General features: G+C 34.0%; 2 protein-coding genes across 9 annotated transcripts; one reads left to right on the top strand and one right to left on the bottom strand.

Moving 5' to 3' along the window:
- Window positions 1–320: 320 nt before the first annotated feature.
- On the top strand, window positions 321–24,516 carry LOC129575388 (protein patched-like). 5 transcript variants are annotated; one of them, XM_055458934.1, is made up of 8 exons: window positions 321–699; window positions 760–946; window positions 15,182–15,374; window positions 18,644–19,001; window positions 19,090–19,570; window positions 19,660–21,018; window positions 21,095–21,574; window positions 21,637–24,516. In XM_055458934.1, the coding sequence occupies exons 2-8, from the start codon at window positions 812–814 to the stop codon at window positions 22,321–22,323; spliced, it is 3,693 nt and encodes a 1,230-aa protein (XP_055314909.1). In that variant the 5' UTR covers window positions 321–699; window positions 760–811; the 3' UTR covers window positions 22,324–24,516. The 5 variants fall into 5 exon arrangements, with proteins under 5 accessions (XP_055314909.1, XP_055314913.1, XP_055314910.1 ...); XM_055458935.1 differs by lacking the exons at window positions 321–699; window positions 760–946 and adding an exon at window positions 4,693–5,171; XM_055458937.1 differs by lacking the exons at window positions 321–699; window positions 760–946 and adding an exon at window positions 5,232–5,268.
- LOC129575387 (voltage-dependent calcium channel subunit alpha-2/delta-3) lies at window positions 6,442–12,590 on the bottom strand. Of its 4 annotated transcripts, none has more exons than XM_055458933.1 (19): window positions 12,365–12,590; window positions 11,525–11,840; window positions 11,378–11,459; window positions 11,192–11,296; window positions 10,780–11,095; window positions 9,834–10,708; window positions 9,619–9,770; window positions 9,498–9,543; window positions 9,340–9,414; window positions 9,058–9,261; window positions 8,722–8,993; window positions 8,487–8,641; window positions 8,176–8,416; window positions 7,840–8,110; window positions 7,520–7,768; window positions 7,366–7,459; window positions 7,164–7,302; window positions 6,888–7,092; window positions 6,442–6,818 (listed from the first exon to the last, which is right to left on the bottom strand). In XM_055458933.1, the coding sequence occupies exons 2-19, from the start codon at window positions 11,659–11,661 to the stop codon at window positions 6,702–6,704; spliced, it is 3,735 nt and encodes a 1,244-aa protein (XP_055314908.1). In that variant the 5' UTR covers window positions 11,662–11,840; window positions 12,365–12,590; the 3' UTR covers window positions 6,442–6,701. The 4 variants fall into 4 exon arrangements, with proteins under 4 accessions (XP_055314908.1, XP_055314907.1, XP_055314905.1 ...); XM_055458932.1 differs by having other exon boundaries at window positions 11,525–11,739; window positions 12,365–12,577; XM_055458930.1 differs by having other exon boundaries at window positions 11,922–12,573.
- Window positions 24,517–24,903: the final 387 nt, after the last annotated feature.

Raw genomic sequence — 24,903 nt, forward strand, 5'->3', positions numbered from 1 at the left:
ACGAAATCACAAACTAATGCTAACAGCAATAGCAGAAAAAAACATCAGCAGCAAGATGATGCTCAATTCGGGAATACAAGAAACAATTTTAAACTGTACATGTGTTTGCATTGAGTGTTTTCAACAAACACTACCTCATTTCGATCTTTTGTACTGCATGCCAATCGTTGTGATCAAGTTGTAAGCTCCAGCATACGAGTCCGCCTAAACATTTTAAAATATGTTTGTATGTTTCCATGTATGTATGTGTAAGTGTGTATAACCGTATGTGTATAACCGTAATATGTACATGGCTTCCTCATAATGGTATATGACATGCTAGTCGTACTTATGTGTGCACAATGATTGGACACAAAAATTCGATGTTCGCGGTTTTTGTTCATGTTGACGAGTGTTATTTACGGAATTAAGCATTGACATATAGAGTTTGCGCTCACCATTTTCATTGTTATTATTTGAGCACGCACATAAACAATACAATCATCTACACTTGCTTAGTTTTCAAACAAAATCGTATTAATTGTGTGATTAAAACAGTGTCTCTAGAAAACACCCGAGGAATCAATGTATCAAATTATGCGTTTACTTCATCTAAAACTACATGTGATATTTGGATACCCCTGTGGACCAAATCTTTCAAAAAAATAGTGACTCGAATTAATTGAACTGTGAATAAAGTTTCGTTGAATGACCGAAATGGTAATAAATTCAGTTGTTTTAATTCATTCAATTTGAATTTAAAGTGAAATTGAACTCAAGTAATAGGAAGTGTTCTTCGATGGTATAAATTTAAAAAAAAAATCTATTGAAAATGATGCCAAAAATGGATAAATTGCCACGAGTGCCCGATGCACATGGAGATGTTGTTGATGAGAAGATCTTCTCCGATCTGTATATACGAACGAGTTGGGTGGATGCTAATGTTGCACTTGATCAAATTGAGAAGGTAAGTGTTCTATATATGTACACTCAAACCAAAACATAAAACAACTGAACTTCCCTAACTACACTTCAAATATATTGTGATTAGTGATCGAATTGATTTAATCGTTCAAGCAAACTAAACCAAAATCTTGATTTTATAAAGTTTAAAAATTCATTGGGGATTCGAAGATTGTAAAACAAACATTAAATCGTCCAAACTATTTGACGTTCTTGTCTGGCCAAGAAATTTTCTACACAAAAAAAATTCACACATATGTGTGACAATGCGTTTGAAAGCTATTAAAGGAATATGAACATCTTTGTCCATTTTTGTGTTATCTTTCCATTTTTTCTTCCATGTTTTGTATTGCGTTCGAGACCGCACACATGCATTTCTCTGAAAAGAATGCTACATTCCGTACGGTTCGGACACAGCAGTGGATTTTGAGCAAAACATTTCATTTCCAAAGAAAAGTTCAGGTCATTTACGCAGATGTAGCTGGGGCAGCAAACCGTCAGTGATCAACCATCGCTAGATATGAATCAATGCATACATTGACCCAAACTCAGTGATTTTACAATTACAAAATTGAAAAGTTCCAATAAATGGATTTTTTCAAACAACAGCTCAGCTGTAATTATAAATAGAAATGTGGTAAATTTCATAGGATGATTTTTACCCCGAAATTTACATTTTTTCTCGGAAATTCCATGAAACAAAGTATAACCACTTCCAGTATATTTCCCAGTATACAAAAACAATAAATCTCATAGATTTCGATTTGCACGAGGATGATTTTAAATATTATATAAATATTCTTTGCTCAATGTTCCAAAATTTTCATATCATGTTTTTTAGACATGAAATAAATAACTTTATTTTTAATAGTCATAGTGTCAGTTTCATACACACTTCATTTAATCCATTTGAGCCGTTCCTTCGTTGCAACTGCACTGGTATAAGTTCAACCTTCGGTTGCACTCATGCTTTTCAATGTACAAAATTTTATATCGAATATATATTTATGACGAAAAAAATATATCCTTTAATGAAAAAAATGTATTGAAACAAACCATGGATTTTAAATGACGTATCCAATCTAAAACATTTTTTTTCGAGAAACATTACTGCGATGACGACAGCAACGTTTAAAAGAGACATAGTACATACTCACATCTTTGAGATCGTACACATGCACACAGCATGGAAAACGATCACGTATCCCACCAACAATTCGAGAAATACGTGAATTGGATACCGGAATATGGTGATCATTAACAAACGAACCAATTCAATTCAGAACTACAGAGCAAAGAGAAAAAAAACAAAATAAAAAGAACTACACCAAATATAATGTAAAAAGAGACAACATTATCCACGATGCCACTAACAAATAAAATAAAGTTGCAAGGAAAAAGCAAAGAAAACAAATTGTGAATACATCATCTATTTTGTATATGGGTTCGAATGTGTGATACGGGTACGAGTGTAGTAAGAGGTCGAATGAAATGCATCTTTAATAGTTTATGCTTATACTTGGGTGTATTTGTTCATGCACATTTCACAGACTACGGTGAATGCAAACACGCGGTTATTTTGCTATCGAGTAGTAAATTGTTCTAAATCCCCTAAACATGGAATGTGTGTCCTATAAATTACGCATATTTATGTAAACAAATGGGGTAACTGTCAAATGCAAACCATTCGAATATAAAAAACCTTTGCTTCATACGATGTTGTTTATTATTTTCATGGATTTTTCGAAACATCGAAAAACTTTGGAAAAAATATCTGATATTTTTCGACTGAATTTCTTTACTTGTTTTCGTGTTGAACAATCGAGGTGGTATCAGCCAAAATACGTCTCGTTTACTGCTGTGTTCTAAGGATTGATTCCATAAAGTGCATAGTTCAATGTTTCGAAATTTCATAGGTACGTTACTAGTTTCTTGAATAGACCAAACATCAATGCATTCTATTACAGCACTATACATTGCTTTGACATTGTTCGTTTCTTTTATCATTTTCATTGCCTGTTTCCATTTCTTTGTTTATTTCCTTCGGATTCTTTTCTTGATTTAGTTTTCACCTTCGTCAGATTTATGTTGCTTCCATTCTTTCCTTCTTAAGACTTTTACGATGAACAACTAACAATAAATACACGCACACAAAAACAGATATAAAATACAGTTGAACTTATATGTGCTTGGATATTGGTATTGGTGTGCAATGCATACATTGTACAGACATGATTGAAAGAATGCTTTACAAATAAACTAAGAAATTGAGAAATTTTTCTTTTCTAGTAGGTTTGGCACCTTATCCACAGGTTGACCAAGAAATACATTCCAATACATCGAATCATTAATGAAGACATTAAAAACGATGTTACCACCATACATCTCTGCCTTATTTTATTTTCTTCTGCTCCTCCATTCCGTCTTTTTTTTCTTAGTTGTCTGTCTTTTCAAATTGGTTTGTATAGTTTCGATACTTGTTATATCAGGAATCACACAAATAAAAAGAGCCGACTCGTACGTTTTGGAAAAGAAATGGAATGAAAGGAAATACAAAGCATCTCGCACAGCATGGATGATGGTCTACATGTGAGACCATCCAAATGTTTTTTCAACACAAAAAGAAATAGAAGATACTTCGTTGCTGTAAATAACAGATCAAAGCGTATAAGATTATTTCTTCATTTTAACTTTCGTTAATGTCCGAATGATTTATTTTTTTTTATTTCTATGCCGAGTTTCTCCTTATAATTGATATATCAATTCCAACAATGTAGCTTCAATTTGAACAGTGTGCACACTGGAGTAATGACTTGAAACGTGTTAATTAAGAGGAAAATGTCTTGCTTAGTATAGTCATTGCTGTAAATAATGAATGAACAAATAATTGTCAGATAGCAAAAGAACCACAAGAACTTAATTTCAGCAAATCTGTATCTGTATTTGTTGATATTTTTATAATTGGTTTTATTTTATTACAAATAATTCTATTATTATTCTCGTTTGAAATCATAAATTGGTAAAAAAGGAATTCAATTGGGCTAAATTTTGATCTAAATAAGAAAGCGTGGAAGTAAAAAAGACTGAAAAAATCGCCAAAAACGGAGTATACAGTAGGACGTATTAGTTTAGTTTTTGTCCACTTCAAAAATTTGGAGTAGAGAAATTATGCAAACAAAACGTAAAGACATTCATTGTTTTCTACTTTGAGAACAACACGCAAATCGAACGACCAAATTGGTTTTAACAATGCCTTATAATGATAAAAATTTAAGGGAAATGTATGAATATGCATGAAGAATTCATAGAACATTGAAATGATATAAATGCAAAGCTGCTGTCCTTTCTGGAGATCTCTGAAACAACACAGAGAAAACTGAGTTGATTTTTACGTAGCAAAATGTTTGAAAGTGTCAAATTCCAACAAATATTGAGTTTTTCGCAACAAATGTTTTTTTCCATATTGACTCAAGTATTTGTCAAATTAGACACCAGCTCCCTTACATCGTGTTCAATGAAAATTGGCGCCTAATTTGAAAATTAGACACGATGTAAGGGAGCCGGTGTCTAATTTGACAAAAACTTGAGTCAATATGGAAAAAAACATTTGTTGCGAAAAACTCAACATGTGTTGGAATTTGACACTTTCAAACATTTTGCTACGTGAAAATCAACTCAGTTTTCTCTGTGAATATGTTTCTAGTTCACAGGAAATAGTTTCCTCGTGAAAGGAATCGAAAAAATGCACATCACAATAAGCTTACTTCATGGTTAGAATACTTCCCAATTCACATCATTTACCGATGCTTATATTCACCGATTTGATTAAAACTTATCAAATATGTTAACAATAATACTTATCACCTAAAAAATAAACGAATCAAATCATGCGAAAATAAAATAATCATTTCAAACAATAAACATACGTGCGTGCATGCGTTCATTCGTGTATAGAATAATTTTGACATTTCTATACGTCACAACGACTCCAGTGAAAACGATTTTTTCCCATCATCTTATAATTTTTTTAGACATCAGTATTTCTTCCACACAACAAACAGAAAACGTTTATACTGGTTTTCTCGAATTTATGAACTGATCAGAGCAAATCGCTTGAGGAAAAAGCAAATTCAACTATTTTCACCAATTCAAAAATTAGAAAAAAGAACAGAAGTATGTCGAGTGATAATTTGACGGCTATTTTGTACGGAATTGAGGATATTCGCTTGGTAAGCATAAAGAAAGGAGCGTTCGTTCGTAAATATTGATTCATGTTTTTCAAATGGCAGGAACAACGTCCGATTCCCAATATAAAAGATGATCAAGGTAACAATACGAAACAAAACAATTGAAATTATCACAATAATAATAAATACAATAAATTTAAAAGTTATTATTCAACTTCTCGATTGTCAAGTGTTACTTCGAATGGATTCAATTGGGATTTGTGGTTCTGATGTTCATTATCTCGTTCATGGTCGTATCGGTGAATTTATTTTGCAAAAACCAATGGTTATGGGTCATGAGTCGTCCGGTGTTGTACACAAAGTGGGTAAATCAGTCACTCATTTGAAAGTTGGTGATCGCGTTGCTATTGAACCGGGGGTTCCATGTCGCTATTGTGAGAATTGCAAGCAGGGCAAGTACAATCTATGTCCTGGTATGATATTCTGCGCTACTCCACCAGTGGATGGGAATCTCACCCGTTATTATGCCCATGCAGCTGATTTTTGTTTTAAATTACCCGACCATGTTACTATGGAAGAAGGTTCCTTGCTAGAACCACTTTCTGTAGGTATACACGCTTGTCGACGTGCTAACATTGGCCTGGGAACAAAGGTCTTGATTCTCGGGGCCGGCCCGATTGGTTTATCAGTACTTATATCAGCATTATCCATGGGAGCTGGTGGTATTATTATAACTGATATTTTGGATGAACGTTTGAAATTAGCCAAAGAATTAGGTGCAACACACACATTGATTGTTTCCAGAGACTTGAAGGAAGAAGATTTAGTCAAAAAAGTGCATGATATTCTTGGTACCGCTCCAGATGTTTCAATTGATTGCAGTGGGCTAGAAGCAACAAATCGTTTAGCTCTTCTAGCTACTAAATCCGCTGGCTGTGTGGTTATAGTTGGTTGTGGTCCCCCCGACGTCAAAATACCTTTAATATCAGCACTTACGCGTGAAATCGATATCCGCGGCGTCTTCAGATACTGCAATGATTATCCTGCTGCTCTAGCGCTAGTTTCGAGCGGTAAAATAAACGTAAAGAAAATGATGACACATCATTTTGATATGGAGGAAACCAAAAAAGCCTTTGACACTGCACGATATAATCGTGATGGTGCCATTAAAGTTATAATTCATTGCACGCCTCGCGATGAAAATAACCCAAAACCATTTTGAATATTCGTCAATAAATGGTTTTGAAATCAATTAATAGCCATTGAGTTTATTTTTTGTTTGAGATGAGGTAAATATGGTAGAGTCAATAAATTGTTGATTTGGTCATTTTTATTGAATTTTCTTAAAATATACGGCACATTTTCTTCACAATTTTTTATCAGTTTTGGTTGACATATGCCAAAAAATATAAATGACATAACTATGCATACACATCCATTATGCAGAGTTCTCTGATTTTGCTTCAATGTACACTGTACAATTATAAATAAATCTTTCTCTGCTAATCAAAAAAACGTTCATAAAACAAATTTGGATATTTCTTGTCGATTTTTTCCGCGCTTTTACGAACATCATATAAATTCACATAGTTTTATGTTCAAAACCACCAATAAACATATTATAAAAAGGTTAAAGCTAAAATCTGCATGGAGTATATAACTGTCAGAGCAAACATTCATTTCATACTCCTAAAATTAATGTATCATTTCAATTAGAAGCAATAAATTTTAAGTATTTGAAATTTTGTGTTTACTTACGCGACAATCTTCGGTGAAACAATCGTCTAATCTCCGTCTTTGCAGTTTGTTCAGTTTCTTTTTATGACAAGGGAAAATATGATCGTCGGAGAAGGTATAATTATTTCGCTTCGCCTCGGCACCGATTGGTGGAAAATTATGGACCTCATGCCGCACCACGACCAACAGTAAATTCGATAGTTTGATTCGACTGAAATATAGCCAACTGAGAGGCAGTAAAATTGAGAAAAAATAAATAATAAAAAACGAAGTCTATATCATAATTATGAAACTTACTCCGTGGTCTCGAATGTAGGAGTATCAAATTTCTGTTGCATAACATAAAGTGTAGCCACTTCATCGCAAGGCTCAAGCTCATACACTGCCTTGCTCGTATGTATTGTTCCCTCTTGGTTTTCTCCCATTGTATTGTTGTCTATGGAAAGAATGATACTAATGTATAACTTGATCGAGATTTTTCTAGCTTTCTATCCCTTACTGATTTCTGCATATGTCCATACATTCATACTGGCCATCGATAAAATGGTCTCCGTAATAATCCATTGCAGATAATTTTTCATCAATCGGAAAGGCTGCATAAATATTATAATGCTATTTTTATTTGAACTCTATTTGGGAAAAGGATCACTTACAGTCGAAAATACGGTCGCAAAAGATGTTGTGCTATGGCCCCCTTTTGGAACTTTACAAACCGCTTGATAATCATACACAGTGATCGCTTTAAAAATCTGCAAAGTGACTAGAGTTTGCATTGCCTTGGATTGCACCTCTCCAAAAAATCGGCCAGTATCATCAGAATCGTTGGATAGTATAATATACCCATTATTATCGATAACATAGCAAGCATATATATCATTGTCACACTGCAAACAATGCTCACACTACAGAAGAAAAATTATTTGAAAGATTCTATTAGATCATCGAAATCAGAAATTATTTGCTAAGTTCATACCGTAGTTTGTGATGTTATTTCCTTGAAGCGTTTGTACATTGATTGTTGAGTGAATTGAAACCCAACAACGCATCCCGGTGCTTCTTTTCCGGCATCCATACGGAAAATTGCATGAGATGCCATCACTTTTATATCACCCTCTTCTTTATCTTCATCTTTATCATCATGTGGTACTGCATACACAAAGCTTTCATTATCGCTCTTGTGTTGTAATACAGCACTCTTATACCATGTTTCATCAATTGCTTTAGTATAGTAGTCACCAAACTCTCTGCAATGAAATCAGTCATTTGAAATGATATATAATTTAAACATGAACTTGACTTAATAACATACTTGTCTCCTTCAACTTCATTTTCGCCAAAAATAAATTGCCACCGCGTTAAGCCACTCATTGTAGCTACAAAACGTAATGTCGCATTATATGTATTGATTAAATCTTCAGCTTCTTTGCTTTCAAATTTCCAAGTTCCGTAGCTCGTATTTGTAACTCTGGCATCAAAAACTAGCAATTCAACCAACTCTTTATTGCAATAATACCCAGCAATCTTATCTGTTGTTTCCTGTTCACAGTTTGCTAAAAATAGAATCAAATGTAATGTGAGTAAAATATTTTTTGATAATCAAAAGAATATTCAAAACCTTACGATGTTCTTCATCTGTGCCGCCATGCGTTAAATCGGCTCCATATTGATCTGACCATTTCCATGTTTCATTATGGAAAGATCTGACAAAATAGAGTAATTCTTCTTCGGAGTTTTCAAATGATTGATATTCCATGTAGTGGAATTTGCAGTAGACCCTTCGATAAGAAGAGGAAATTAATATACTTGTACATCAGGTCATATTGCTCATAGGATGGTTCACAGTCATAAGGCTTACCAGTCGGGATGAACTTTCCAATTTTGTCCAACGAACAGGTCTGACATATTTCGTTTTCTGTTTATGTTATTCTGAATCTCATGACCTACTTTTATTAGAGTTTGTCCATATGTACTGGGGATTGCCAATCCAAGTGTGAACGGTGTTGAATTCAATGGGGCAAAATAATAATCATATTTTTCTTCAGATATTCGACGCATTTTGTCGTAATGAAAACGCACGGAAACATTCAACATTTTTTCCACTGAATGACTCAATGATAGCCGACGTAACTAAAATTGGTATTTTTTCATCAAATTCAAATACAATCATACAAAGAGAATTTTCCAGAAGAACCTCTATTAAAATAGGTCCAATTGGTGGTCGAAATTCGTTTTCTGTGCCATTATAGGTTTCCTCTATATTTTCATCAATTTGCTCCACTTCAGTGAAATCAATACTATTATAATTTGTTTTGAGGTAAACGCATTCAGTTTTGTTGGTATTTCCTGGACATTGTGGATCTTCAATTTCTTCTGATTCTTTCATTTTGAAAATTTCCTGTCATCAACACGTTTTAATGAAAACAATATTTTCTTGATATTCATTTTATAGTGATTTATAATTGCATTTTTTTACCATTGGACGAAGGTCTGGATGAAGTAGTACGTAGCCGTTGTTACTAACAATGAACGGATATGCATTCACACCCAGCTATTTCCACAAAACCAACAAAAATAAAATAAAATCTATTGTTCTATTTTGAATTTAAAAAAAAAACTGATAAAAAATACAACCTTGTATGGAAGTGTTAGCTTATCAATGTCATCGACAGGTACGTCTCTGCAGTAGAATCAGTTATTTGAAATTATACATAATTTAATCGTGAACTTAACTTAATAGTAGTAAATAACTTACGTCGATGCGACGCCTAAAAGTCCAGTATACTCGCGGGTACCGTTTGTAGAGTTTATTTTATAGGCTGGTACACCAACAGCGATCATCAATCGTGGCGGTAGGTTTTCAACTTTTTTGCCATTTTCTGGTTCGTAAGTCTCTTCATCACGATACTAAACATAAAATATAATTTCCTCATGCCATTCAAATCATTTAATTACATTCTCTATACACACCGTAACATCTTTAAATGCATGCGTCCAAGTTGGCGGATGTTTCACACCTTGCAAAACAAGCGGCTTTGCTATGGTCGATACATAATCGAGAACTTTTTCTTGAACTTCATCTAAGGTTTGAATATGTGAAAATTCGCCCCGATTCGAACAAGCAATACTTTTCATTTCTTTCACGTTGCTTTGATCTTTCCCTAGCAAATATGTAAATATTCGTACAGGCGCTCTAGTTCCATTTACTCGATTATGCTTTTTGAATGTATCTGTGAAATTCCCTTGAATATTATCTGTGATTAACATAATTGCTTGATTACAGGGATTTTCATCGCAATTCCGTTCATCTCTATATTTTTTTAGCAAGTCAAATGCAACAATAGTGGCATTCTTTATGGCTGTTTCATTTGCATAACCATCAATTAAGTCCTTGAAGTGTAGCATTCTATTATTAAATACGTCGATGTTTTCTGGAGTGGCTTGAACCAGTTCATCTTTAAAACATTCGACAAGTGGCGTCACATTTGCGGAAAATGTATATATATTGAAGAAATCATTATTCGAAAAAGTATCCAACAAGCTCTTGATGGTTAGTTTGGCCAAGAATCCCAAATAGCCAAACATTGAACCAGTGCGATCGAGGAGAATTACTATGTCTTTTGAACAAGTGGCTGTCTCGATATACCAAGAACGTTTTCGACAATCATACACATCAACTAATGAAGAAGTATCACGATCCTCCCATGATTTAGCTGGAAAATGCCTTAGCACTCCTGTTTCTGAACCAAAATATTGCCATGATAATGCTGGATCTTTTTTATAATTTTTCACAAATACTGAATCCAATTTTTCAGACCATACCAACACATCTTTCGTCTCGTTGCCTATAAATACATAGATATACATATAAGAATTGAAAAACTAAATTTTTCTTCAATCTATTTCAATTACTCACTTCCATCAAAGACGTTTGTAGGCACATGGACTGATGTGTGAGTTTTATTTACAGAAATATGGTAAAAATGTTTGTCCCTTTGAAGCCACATGTCCAAGTACGTAGCGTTAGCATTTTTCAAGATTTTGAATGTGTTGCACTGCATTTTGGATTCCGAGCGGTTTGTACATGGAATCCCATTGATAACTGAATATTTACTGGAATAATATTGATAATTGGTTCGAAGATTTTTAAGTTCTTTCTCCGTTGTCTCATTCATGTGGGTAAAGTTCTTAGCAAATTCTTCAGCTAATTCTTCAGCTTTGTTAGCTATGCACTGAATAACAAAACAAGAAAAAATCGGTCTATGTCAAATTTTTTTTATTAAGAAGCTTGGTAAATAATATATATATCACATATTTTCACAACTTACCCGAACCGCGACTGTTTTTCTTCGGAACATTCGTCCTACATTTTCAACAGCATCTTGAATTAACTCTCCTTTGTCTTCTACTTTAGCATTATTTTCTTTATATTGCTGTGAATTTCGGAAAATTTTAATTCTTATATTATTCCAATGATTTTTTTGATGAAATATACAAATATAACTGTAACTTGCTTTTTTTATTTCATCGGCCTTTGTCATGTTTTTCGCCAACCAATTTAATTCATCGCCAAATTGTGAAGCCCATGAATCAACTCTAGAAATGCACACGTCCATGTAAATTTCACATTTGATGAAAGCTTGGATATTGAATATACTTACATGGCTTGTGCAGATGGGTGTCTTGCATATACATGAGGAACCGCAAACATGTAGCATAAAAATATGGCTATAACTATCAAAAGTGGGAAGCGGAAAAAAAATGCCCTTAGGCCATTTTTGCAGAATATCAATAGCATTTTGCAATTGTACACACAACTTCGGGAGTCCACAAAACTTCTTTTAATAATTCATATCATAAGAACACATTGGATTCTCTGATATTGTGAAAATATTATTTGATTAAATGTTTTGTACTGTCGTCTTGAACGAATTTATCGTTTTTTCACATTCCAAAACTTCGAAAAATGCCAGTATGCTAAATATCAAAACAAAATCTGAAGTTAAAATTTGACAACATGCTCAACTGGGAACAGTAAAAATAAAACTGATTTTGAACCTAGTTAATATGATGTAGGCACATGCTGAAAATCTTTTGAGTGTATTGACTTCGATGTGTTGAATTCTATCTTTAGAGCATAAACATCGGCATTGTAGTGAGCTACATTTTTGAGAAGAATAGTCGTGATTGCACTGTTTAAAGAAATGCTTCAAGCCATTCCCCAAAAAAGATTCAAACTCATGAGACTATTACGAGTACGTATAAATAAACTGAACAGAAGATTCGAGATTTTATTCGAAGAATGAACGGAAAATTGCGCAAAATGAGTATTATTTGCAATCTTCTTGTTTTTAAATGTAAAAAACACTACTCATATAATTTTTTATCTATCTAAATGCTCGGAATAATGTAGCTTGGTTAAGTATTGCCATTCGGTAATTGATTTTTCATCGCGAAGCGTATAAAGTAAATGAAAGTTCAACGTGTTATAGAATTTTTACTTGGATAAATTATATCATTTGGCTTATCATCTGTAGTAACGTGTAATAATTTGAGCACATAAACAAGTTTTTCGAGATGATCACAATTTTTTTTTTGTCTTTTCTTTCAATATACTATCTATGAAATGAAAAATGTCATGAAATTCACTAATACTAAAAAGTTTTATGGAAAAAAATGTTCATTAGACTGAGTGAGTATTGACAGCGACAATTTTTCCGAAAGATTATTATATTAATGGTATGAATTCAATTGAATCTTCTGTCTGAAGTGACAGCTTGACGGACGCATGCGTATAAATAAAAACAAACAAAAATTATTACAAGCGATTACATGGATTAGTCGAAGATAAACGAACACATGTAAAAATCCGTAAAAGATGAGAAGAATGAAGATGTTTGGATGTTAAACGGCGAGTAGTAATGTACGGAAGAAAAGATGACACACAATTTGTAAAAAAGTATTACTCGATTTTGTTTTTTTTTCTCAATTGGCTGCCGTTTTTTTTCTCTCTTAAGGTCAACGATTATACCCGAGGGGCAAATCACTCTTAGGTATTACTTTTACATAAATGGTATTACTTGGTATTACTTTCCGTACAAATCAAAAGTAATACCAGGTGTATTACTTCTATTGATCAGTATTACTTGGTATTACTTGGATATTACTTTTTTCGGTATTACTTTTTTCATAGAAATATCAAAAGTAATACCAGAGGTATTACTAGAAATAACTGAGGTATTACTTTTCTATTTGGTATTACTTTTGAGTGATTTCCCCCTTGATTATACCTGGAAAAGTATAACAAAATAGCGTGCTATGGAGTTTTTCAATTTTCCGCCAATTAATATTTTGACCGATGAGGCATCAACTATATAGTTGATATAGTTATAACAAATACAGTCATAGACGAAATTGAGTATACGATCCAACTATTGGGGTTTCATATAAAAATTTGGTATTTTTAAATGCTTTTTCAATCAGACAAAAGATCTATTTTTTGCCGATTAATAATGTAAACTAAGTGTTCAAAAAATATTTTCAATGAATATTATGTAATTTACAAGATTTTTTGATTCTGGGAATAGAAGTAGTATTTTAAGGTAAGGTAAGTGGATCGTATACTCAATTTTGTCCATGACTGTATATGTCTTTAGATTTGATATAAAAGAGAAAGTGCCAACTGGCAGATCATAATTTCCACAAAATTACACTACACTGAGAAAAAGTTTTCTGAAAAAATTACAGATGGCGTTCGTAAATGGTTAGTTTCCAAACTTTTTTATATGGAGTCTGTGAATTGTTCAACTTTTTCTACAGGACGATAATACCAAAAAAGTTTGACAATTCACAAACTCCATATAAAAATGTTCGGAAACTAACCATTTACAAACGCCATCTATGATCTTTGCAGAAAACCTTTTCTCAGCGTAGCTTTATATTTTTCGAATCAGCTTAACTCTGGTTAATTCAGGGATCAGTTTCTTAAAAATATCCAGAGATGACTTTAGCGCACCCAAGTCCATAAAAAAAGCCAAAGTAGAACGAAAAAACAAAAAAATACTCGGGTGCGCTGTAGCGAACTTGAATGCGCTAAAGCCATCTCTGAAAATATCATGACAAATAATCTAGGATGAAAGAACTATTGCTTTTTCTTCTGTATTGACAAATATTCACAAGCATTTGCACTGCGTTCCGTAGTGTTATTGTGGTGGTTTTCTTTTGTTCCTTCGTCCCGTACTACGCTCAAAGCCTATATAAACAATGTTATTATATTTGACGATATTTGAATCGATTTCAATGACGAAGTGGCTTCGCCACCTATATAGATTCCTTATTAAAATAATTGGAACTATCGAGTGCGTGCATCATATCGCACGTAAATTTTCAATATAGTCGTCCATAGGATTGAAACATCAACTAATTTCGTAGTCACACGTACGCACTGTACGCTTCGTCCCATTCATGGCGAGCACAAATGACTATTGCGAATACGCCGAATTTTATTTGCCGTATTTGGATGCATTATTCAGGCATTGACGCGTATTGATTCAAATTCGGTAAAAATATGCTCTTATTTACAGTATTTATATTTGTAATTATACAGTCCATTACCCCTAGCAACTTTTATATGATTAACTCATTTGAAAAACAAGTGATTATTTATTCAACTAAAATTAAGATTATATGTAGTTCCAATCATGATATTTTTACACTTCAATCATTCTTTGGACAAAGCCCCCTAAGACTCTTCATTCACTATTTTCATTCAGGCAAGCTTACGTTATTGGTGAATCAAAAACTACATTGGCTTTCTAGACTTGGGGCAATACCCGATCATTCAGGCCGTACAAATGGGTGTTCATTATGTGTGACACTGTTTGTGTAGACGACTTTTAATATGTCAATGACAGCTTCAACCTGCACCATGTAGAGGGCATCTTGGTGCCTTACGTCAAATCTTTCCCATGTATTTTTATACAAACAAAGCGATCTTGATTCAGGGCAATTGATGCCGATTTCCAAAAGATCATCATTCAATTTCAGGCATATCCGCGAACGCCTCCTGCTTACTCATCTAGGTGACGTTACCATACATTGACTACTGATATTTGAAAAAAATTAAAATTTTGTTGACATTTCTTTGTATGGTAATATAACCTAAATGAGCCGGTTCTTTTGGAACTGAGTGATCTGGTACTGAGGAGCTGGCCCGCAGGAGGCACTCGCGGACATGCTTCTTGAATTTTAGTCCAAATTCGAACATGTTAAGGATATCAATTTCAAATTTATTAACATTATTTTTCTTTTGTTAATAGGGCAAAGCACATGGTCGTCGTTCAGCACTTTATATTCGCTCATTATTCCAGTCTCAACTACAGACTCTTGGTATATATGTACAGAAAAATGCGGGCAAAATTTTATTTGTTGCGATAATAGTGTTGAGTGCTTTTTGTGTAGGATTGAAAAGTGCAACAATTCATTCAAAAGTACAACAGCTCTGGATACAAGGTAGGTCGATGGTATACTATGCAACATAAGAGTGATTAAATATTATTTATTCGGTATTTTAGAAGAAAAACAGAAAACTTGGCAGTATTTACATATAAAGGGTGTTTTAATACGGGTGTGGAAATTTGTGACCTTTTTCGTTGGGTGTGATAATTTTAACTCAACTTTTTGTATATTTGTTGTAGTTTTTTTTAAGTTCATTTGCTAGGAAAGTTATTTTCGTGAACATAGCCGACCATTTTAGAGTGAAAAGCATACCATCATCATTTTTGGTTAATTATTAGATATAGCTCTCGGTGTTTCATTGGTCTTTCTCCCATATTTGGTCAATTTTTGCCTAATATAAATGCAGTGATAACGATTAAAGCAAAGGTGGCAAAGGTACAAAATTTGTTCGTCCGTCCGTCCTTTTATTGATTTGGGACAAACGGACATTTGTCCTAATGTCCTATTTCAAATTAGGACAAACGGACAAATTTTTAAAATGACTTATATAACTTCATTTAACTAATGAAAACGAAAATTGAGTACCACTCGATACTGGCTGAATATGTTTTAAGAATTTCTGTTTCCATTAGTTAACCTTCTGACTGTGTTTGGTGACATTTTTGTCACTTCCATTATAAAAAGTGAAAAAAAAAACTTTTCATGACATTTTTTATCTGAAACTTTGTGGAATGCTTTTCCGCCCATTAAATCTATAATATAAAACAAAAAATTTCTTTAAAAAATCCATTTTTTCATATAAAATTAAACTCCGGACCGGTATACCCCTTTGACTGTGTTTGGTGACAAAATGTCACATGTGTTTTCTAATCAATATACTTATTACTGCATATGATTTTTTTCTGTATTTTACACTTGTACATTAACATCGGAGTCTTCTCAACTCAAATAAAGGGTCTTACGATGTAAGACGAACTTTTCCGCTGTGGAGTCTGAATATTTTATTATGGAGTCAAGAATTTTTTGTTTGGAAAATAGCAGATTTTCATTGTATTATTGCTTCTCTGCGTTTGTTATTCAATTTATGAGAAATTAATATGGTTTGTTTAGAAAAAATTAGATTTTTCCAAACAAAAAATTCGAAAAACAATGGGAAAAATATCACTTATTTTCAAACGGCTATAATTTTTTTTTGGAAAGTCGGACACACATGGTGAATAGTTATAAATGATCCTCTAGAGGCCCCAAACACACCACAAAAAAAGTGATGGATTATCTCCAGCCAATAGCTCAAACACTCGGAACATATAAAAAGATTGTGCGGCACGTACGACGTACGACCTACAAAACATCGCCTTAAAAACCATTTTTTCGTGTTCTACGGCCTTGAAAACGGATAGAAATCATGTTTTTGGGGGGTGTTAAAATTTGAGCCAATCGCAATACTTTCCTTTAGGACCACGGGTCTACGACCCACGGGTCCTGCGGAAAAGTATAAGCAAAAATTTGAAAGAGACATCATGTATTTTCAGGTTTTTTCTGACACATGCAAATACATCTCGATGACGAGTAGAAAAATCACCAAGTCAAAATTCAGTTGACTGTCAAATGCAGCCACTACACATCGAACTTCCGGATGGTTCAAAGAATAGATTGCAGTGTTATTTGACATAAATAAATGCATAAATAATGAAAATAATATTGTATTCAATCGAATATCATATAAATTCGAAGGAAAATATTGAAAAGATGTTATTTTTTTTTTTAAATACGTAGGTGACAAAAATGTCACTAAACACAGTCCATGTTCTATTTACCCAAACACAGTCCGAAGGTTAAATGAAATTATATAAGTCTTTTTAAAAAAAATTCCGTTTGTCCTAATTTGAAATGAGACATTGGGACATATGTCCGTTTGTCCCAAATCAATAAAAGGACGGACGGACACGAAATGTTCGTCCTCTGTCCGTCCGTTTGCCACCTTTAGATTAAAGGTCTTTAAACAGTTTTCAGGGAGAAGTCCTCGAGGACTTTCCGAAAAAAAGGCAAAATTTTATAAAACTGATTTTATTTTCAAATGAGAATAATTATTGATACAATCTTTGTGGATAATTCAGAAAAGATTTACTAACATGGACGGCAAAATTACTTGCCCACTTGCTGGCAAGGCAATGTTTGAAAAACATCAAAATTTGACCTAAGAACCTCCGAAACAATGTGGGTATCAAAATTATCCCAAAAGGGGCGCCGCATGTCCATAACAACAAATCAGACTCTATACAACACATATACAGACGAATCCCCACTCTTCCTACAGTTGCGACCGATGTGTGTTGGGGCTGAATGCTATTGCATCGCTGTGTATATTGGCGAGTGTATATTGGTCAACAACTACCGTTGAGTTTTGGTTCTCAATGATAAGGATTCAAAGTGAGGAAGGGACAATCGATCATATATATTGTACTATCGATTATCTTCTGTATTATGCATCAATATATATGATAAAGAGACCGACAGATGCCGAAATATATAATGAATGCGGACACTGCATTGGTGTTTGTGTAATACAATAATCTCTGTTTGGTGAACAACGTAAAATCTGTGTAGTTGTTGATGTTTACTAAAATGAAACACAAATCGGAGCACTAAAGCGACCCCTGAAAGGATTATTCCCATAGGGCAGAAATCGATCGGTTTTTTACGGAAGTACTCGGGCGGAGCCTGGGGGCAGCAGAGTTGCCCATATTGATGGTGTTATATTTTCTAATATTTGCCATGAATTGAGCTGCAGTTCGCAACCAACACTTGGAATTGATTTGAATCCCGTGTGTGTTTATTTTCAATTGACACCCATAGAACAAAAGAACAACTTATGAGCTGTTTATCCACAAGTGAGACGGAAAAACATTTAGAGCAAAAAAGAGACAAATAAAGTTGCGAGCAAAAGTGACACAACTAAGCAATGAGCGGAATAGAGGTTTTTGCATTTTTCTCGCTACTGGCAATAGATAACGATTATTGTAGAAAATAAAAAGAACTACAAATAAACCGAAGACATCTAGTCGCTATCTCTTTCTAATAGCGAGAAAAATGCAAAAAACGTCCTTTCCGCTCAATGCTGAATTGTGAAAATGATAATTAAAACTATTTCTTGGAAAGCAACAGTTTTTGAACAAATAGAATTCAATTGGGATTGATAAATATAAAATATCCGTTGAAAAATCCAACGTAGAATTTCGAAAATTGATACATCAAATCCGGAAGAGAGAGCGGTTTTTTCATTGAAGTACTTGAAAATAAGATGTATATTTTATTACTTACAGAAGGAGGACGGTTGGAACAAGAGCTGACATACACACAAAAAAGTTTAGGAGAAATCGAATCCACAACACATCAGTTACTTATACAAACGCCAAAAGATCCAGACGCATCTGTTCTGCACCCGCAGGCATTGTTAACACACTTGGAAGTTTTGGAGAAAGCAACATCGATAAAAATTGAAATGTTTGAAAAAACATGGGATTTGCGCGATATTTGCATTGCACCAACGATTCCTCCGATTGAGTTTCCTTTGGTTGATCAAATCTTTGAAAGATTAATTCCATGTTCAATCATTACACCATTAGATTGTTTCTGGGAAGGAAGTAAATTGCTTGGTCCCGACTACTCCCCCAAAGTTCCGTATGTATTTCATTGTTTTTTTTCTCGTGATTTTCAATAAGTGAATCGACTAACAAATTGTGTATGTTTTTTTCTCTCTATTTCATAGTGGTTGGAATGATCAAATTTATTGGACTTCATTGAATCCACAGAAAATGTTGGAAACATTGAAAAATTCGAACCAACAATTTCCTTTCGATATCGTCGATCAATATTTAAAACGTGCTGGCATATCAACTGGTTTCACAGAGAAACCATGCCTTAATCCGCTTGATCCGCTTTGTCCGAATACAGCACCAAACAAAAAGAGTAGGTCTCAGGTTGACATTGGTGCAGAATTGACCGGTGGATGTTACAGCTATGCAGCAAAATACATGCATTGGCCAGAAGAATTAATTGTTGGAGGGGCTGAGCGTAATCGTACGCGCCACCTAAAACGTGCAAAAGCATTGCAAACGGTTATTCAATTGATGACTGAACGGGAAATGTTTGAGAGCTTCAAGGGTCACTGGGATGTGCATCATATGGGATGGTCACAAGAAAAAGCTGCTGCAGTCTTAAATGCATGGCAGCGGAAATTTTCAAATGAGGTAGGTAATCTATTCGCTTTTCTGACCACAATATTTGTGGTATTTTTGAATAAGTATTTTTGATTGTATGTTTTCTTTACATTTTTTAGGTGTCAAAGATAATGAAATACGGAAATCTATCAAGATCACACGATATTTTTGCATTTTCATCGTCTACTCTGGATGATATACTTAGTAAATACTCAAACCCCAACACTCTGAGTCTATGCATTTTTATTGGGGTCACCATTGTTTATGCGGTAATCATATCGATAAGATACAAAGATCCTATTCGTGGTCAAGGTGCTGTCGTTATCGCAGGAGTTCTCCTAATTGGAATGGCAACCGCTGCTGGCTTAGGACTTTGTGCCATGTTGGGAAGAGCATTTAATGCATCTACGACGCAAGTCATTCCATTCCTTGCCATCGGATTGGGTGTAAACCATATATTTGTATTGACCCATGCATACGCTGAAAGCAATACATGCAACCAAACGAAAGACGTTCTAAAGAAGGCAGGTCCCACAATTTTGTTAAGCGCTAGCACAGCAATTGCGTCCTTTTTTGCAGCTGCATTGATACCTGTACCAGCGTTGAAGATATTCTGTATCCAGTCAGCTATCGTAATGTGCTTCAATTTAGCAGCATCACTTTTAGTTTTTCCAGCCATGATTTCACTAGATCTTCGCCGTCGACAATCTGGCAGAAAAGATTTCTTTTGTTGCTGTTATCCGCCCATGAAACAATCTCAGAATACACCTGGCAATGGAAACAATCGAATGAATGGTGCAGATCAAAGTCTTATTGTAAGATATGCCGATAAAAACATTTCCAAATTCTCACTATCACAATTTGCGTATAAGTATTATGCAAAATTCATAACTCAGGGATCTATCAAATTCTTCGGCATGTTGATTTTGGCTGGAGTCATGGGATATAGCCTCATTAATGCTATGAAGATAGAGGATGGCCTGGATCTGTTCGATCTAGTTCCAAAAAATACAAATGAACATCAATTTTTGAACATACAGAGCAAAATGTTCAGTTTTTACAATATGTTTGCGGTGACGCAGGGAGATTTTGAATATCCAACTAACCAGAGGTTGCTGTATGAATACCATGAAGCATTCGTTCGTGTTCCACAAGTCATAAAAAACGATAACGGTGGTTTACCTGACTTCTGGTTGAGCATGTTTCGCGACTGGCTAATCAATTTACAGAATGCATTTGATCGTGACTATAAACATGGCAAAATTACACAGGAAAGATGGTATAGAAATGCCAGTACTGACGCCATATTGGCCTACAAATTGTTAGTTCAAACAGGATATGTGGATAATCCAATCGATAAGTCATTGGTAACAACAAATCGATTGGTTGATAGTGAAGGTATCATAAATCCAAAGGCATTTTATAACTATTTATCAGCGTGGGCATGGAATGATGTATTCTCCTACAGTGCCTCACAGGTAAGAAAAATTAACTATGACGCCATGCTATAAGATAAATAACGTAAATCACATATGTTATATTTTCATTTGATAGGGTAAACTCCGACCAGAGCCTCGAGAATGGACTCATTCACCTGCAGATTACGAGCTTAAAATTCCGAAAAGTGCCCCTCTTACATATACACAACTGCCTTTTTATTTACATGGTTTGAGTGACACACCAGAGATCCGTACACTTATTAGCACAATCAGAGAGCTGTGTGGAAAGTTCGAGGGTCGTGGCCTACCGAATTATCCATCTGGAATTCCGTTCATTTTCTGGGAACAGTATATGGACCTGAGAATATACTTGTCATTAATCATACTATGTGTCCTCTGCGCGACCTTCATTTGCGTTGGAATCCTATTATTATCTGCCTGGGCCGCGGTGTTAATAGTATTTAATGCTGTTTCTACCCTCATTCAGCTAGTAGGCATAATGACTTTTCTAGACATGAAATTATCGGCTATACCAGCTGTAATAATGGTGCTGAGTGTTGGATTATCAGTTAGCTTCACCGTTCACGTTTCACTGGTAAGTTTTCTAGTTTCATTTCTACTCAATTGTTTGACTCAGCTAAGAACTCTATTTTACAGGGCTTCATCACTTCAGTGGGTAATCGCGATCGTCGCATACGACTTGCTCTACAATCATCCTTCGCGCCTGTTGTCCACGCAACTCTCACATCACTTTTGGCTGTCTTTATGTTGTCTACATCTCAATTCGATTTTATAGTTCGCCAATTTTTTTGGTTACTTCTAGCTGTAATGTTGATCGGAATTGTAAACGGTTTGTTCTTTTTTCCTATTCTGTTGAACCTTGTCGGTCCAGCACCTGAACTCGTTCCACTTGGACACCCTGACCGAATATCCACCCCATCTCCACCGACATATCGACAAAAACGATCAAAATCATACAACACTAATCGACATTCAACAAATTCATCCTCGTCACGTTCTTACCAAAAACCATATCACAAACAACATACAAACATGAAAGACGAACCAAGTCTAACCACAATAACAGAAGAACCACATTCATGGAAGAGCTCATCATCTTCAATGTCAACCAATGGACACCATACAGAACACCAATTCAGTGCCAATACACAGAATTCTTCCAACAATTTGTCAGAATTGCAAAGTATCGTTGTGCAGCCTGAAGTAATTGTTGAAACTTCACAAAATGGCGGAGACTCGAACACAATGAAAGTAACGGCAACAGCGAACATTAAGGTTGAACTAGTGACACCTAGAATAACAAGAACATATAGCCATAGCTAATGATGTAGCGCAGAAAATCTGTAATTTTTGTATGCCACTGTGTCTGTACAATGAGGTTGACATCGGACCAGACATACTATACAAAAGCAATAGACATGAAGACGCTTGTTATGAATGCAATCGTGGATCATTTTCGATACATAAAATATTTATAGAAAGATTGTTTAGGGTGGCTATTTTCACGTAATATCGTGCGCGATTGTTTTTGAAATAGTACCATTGGATATAACCACGTAAAAAGGACTATCACACATTTTGATATTGTCCGGCTATTTTTCGGATTATGATTTATAACCACTTTATGACATCTACATTCGACAGATTTGAATGAAACCTCAAATAGTATTATTCAAATCAAATTTTCAAAATATTCTTCCTATTTCAAAGGGAAAATTACAAATACAGTTAGGCTATATTTGTGATTTAAAAATTAAGCCATAACCAATTGTTTTATTAAATGAAATGGTTTTCCATGTTGCCAACATTTCAACGTTCAAATGCTTTCAACGTCGTCCCCGTGTGTAAATAAAATTATAGGATCTGTTTAAGTGCCACTTAAAGTTTAAAATACAAACCCAAAAATTTAGTTTCTACGTTGAAACCAATGTATAAAGTTGTAATTTTAATTGCTTCTGCCTGAACTAAATTTTATATTTATGATATAATGGGATATCATCGAATATTCATCTTCGGGAAAACTTGAAAAGGATATATAAGAATGATTGCGCGTTGGTCAAATATTATTAGTATATTGAAATGACTTCTGAATATTGATTGCAGAAGTGAAATAATCAAAATGAATTCAGGTTACCAATAATCCGGATGGGTTGTATGTCAACAATCATCATTTACGAATCCATTATACAAACAAAGGCAAAAGTTATTCTGAGACTTAATAATACTGAACCACATACTCATGACAAACAAATGAAATGTTAACAAGTAAATTATTTCCTACTAATTTTATTGGATTAACTTAATAATTTATTGAAAAATTAAGATATATTTCGTATTTAATGTTTGCAAATCAAATCCTATTGATAAACTATGTTTGTCTTTTGATGCACTACTGATTGCATTCGTTGAACGTTTACATTTACAGTTCACACTTGTGCTGAACAAACACTTTTCACTACCTCAAACACCTTATGTTAAAAATTTATTGACTTTGAAGCCTCCAGTTCGTTGCTATCAAGTAGCCACATGAAGTGCACAGAAATATGTAAAATAATAATTTAAACTTACAAAAGGAAGTTTCTCAAATTGATGAAATATGAAGTTCATTTTCAAGAGATTCGTCTAACACAGATTTACCCACGATATTATATTACTATAACGCTAATAAGATATTATATTATCGATAATATATTATTGCAATATAACTATATCGTTTTGTTTACGTTAATAACTGACATACCATCCGTGTTGGCATCTTTGGCCAATCCTATCTCCAGGTATGCCAAACAGCTGCTATTTGCTTGAGATTCTTCTTTTGAAAATGAATTTTGCAGATATTTTTCTCAATCAGAAAGAGATTAAAAATTTGGAGGATTTCGGAAATTCCGAGCTCATACGAACTAACCAATTTGACTGCAAATGGTACATTGGAAGATTATTACTGTTAATTCTTCCATAAGAAATACGTTGCCAATGTGATAGTTTTGTTACATTATCCGTAGGCAAAATGGGTTAATCAACAAAATGAAATGTTATTAACGATACGATATAATTATATTAATTCAATAAGCTAAAGTGATAAATTCGCAATGGAAATCATAGAGAGAACAGAGTCGAGGATAACTTTTTTTTGAAGTAATTGAATGTAAGGAAAAATGAATACACTTCATCATATTAATAACAGCACAATAAAATAAGCATACACTCACTTTCGATTCATGCCGTTTTCACTTGAAGCAAAATGATAAATCCGTGATGATACTAATTCAAAATTATCATCGTAAAAGAGAAATTAAAAAACAACTCTTAAAAACAATAAGAAATCTATTTTATAAGTAAACCGATCCAACATCTAAATAATATAAAACTGGAAATACGTTTTTAACTTCTTCAAATAAAACAAAACAAAGAAGTTACAAGACAAAAAGAAACAAATAAAAATTAGTGGTAGTTTATTGTGAGGAACTTATAGTATAAATATTTTGAAAATCAATAAAAATGAAATCAGAACTAAAATGCAGTAACAATGTTTCGAAACTCCCTTTGATTTTAAACAAACCTCCCCCACTTTGTTGTTGTTGGCATTCATAACAAAAAGATGTCGACGACACCCTCCGCTATGTGAGTCATGGCTGAAAAAATGAAGACATCGAGTTCGAACTAAGTTTAGTGTTTGAACCAAATCTAACCGATAGTGGGTACGTCCAAATTTTCAGCTTTAGTGTTTAATGGGTTTATCAAGGTCGCTTTATTCCTATATAAATAAATGGGAAAGATATTATGTAAAATACCAAGACGCCCTCTAGACGGTACAGCTTGAAACGGTCAATAACATATTGAAAGTGAACATTGTCGTTTACGCACACAGTATCACACACACACACACAAGCATCGAAAGTGCCC

Source organism: Sitodiplosis mosellana, unplaced genomic scaffold (assembly GCF_009176505.1).
Source record: "Sitodiplosis mosellana isolate CC-2019 unplaced genomic scaffold, AAFC_SMos_1.0 Smas_scaffold_6166, whole genome shotgun sequence".
NCBI classification, from domain to species: domain Eukaryota; kingdom Metazoa; phylum Arthropoda; class Insecta; order Diptera; family Cecidomyiidae; genus Sitodiplosis; species Sitodiplosis mosellana.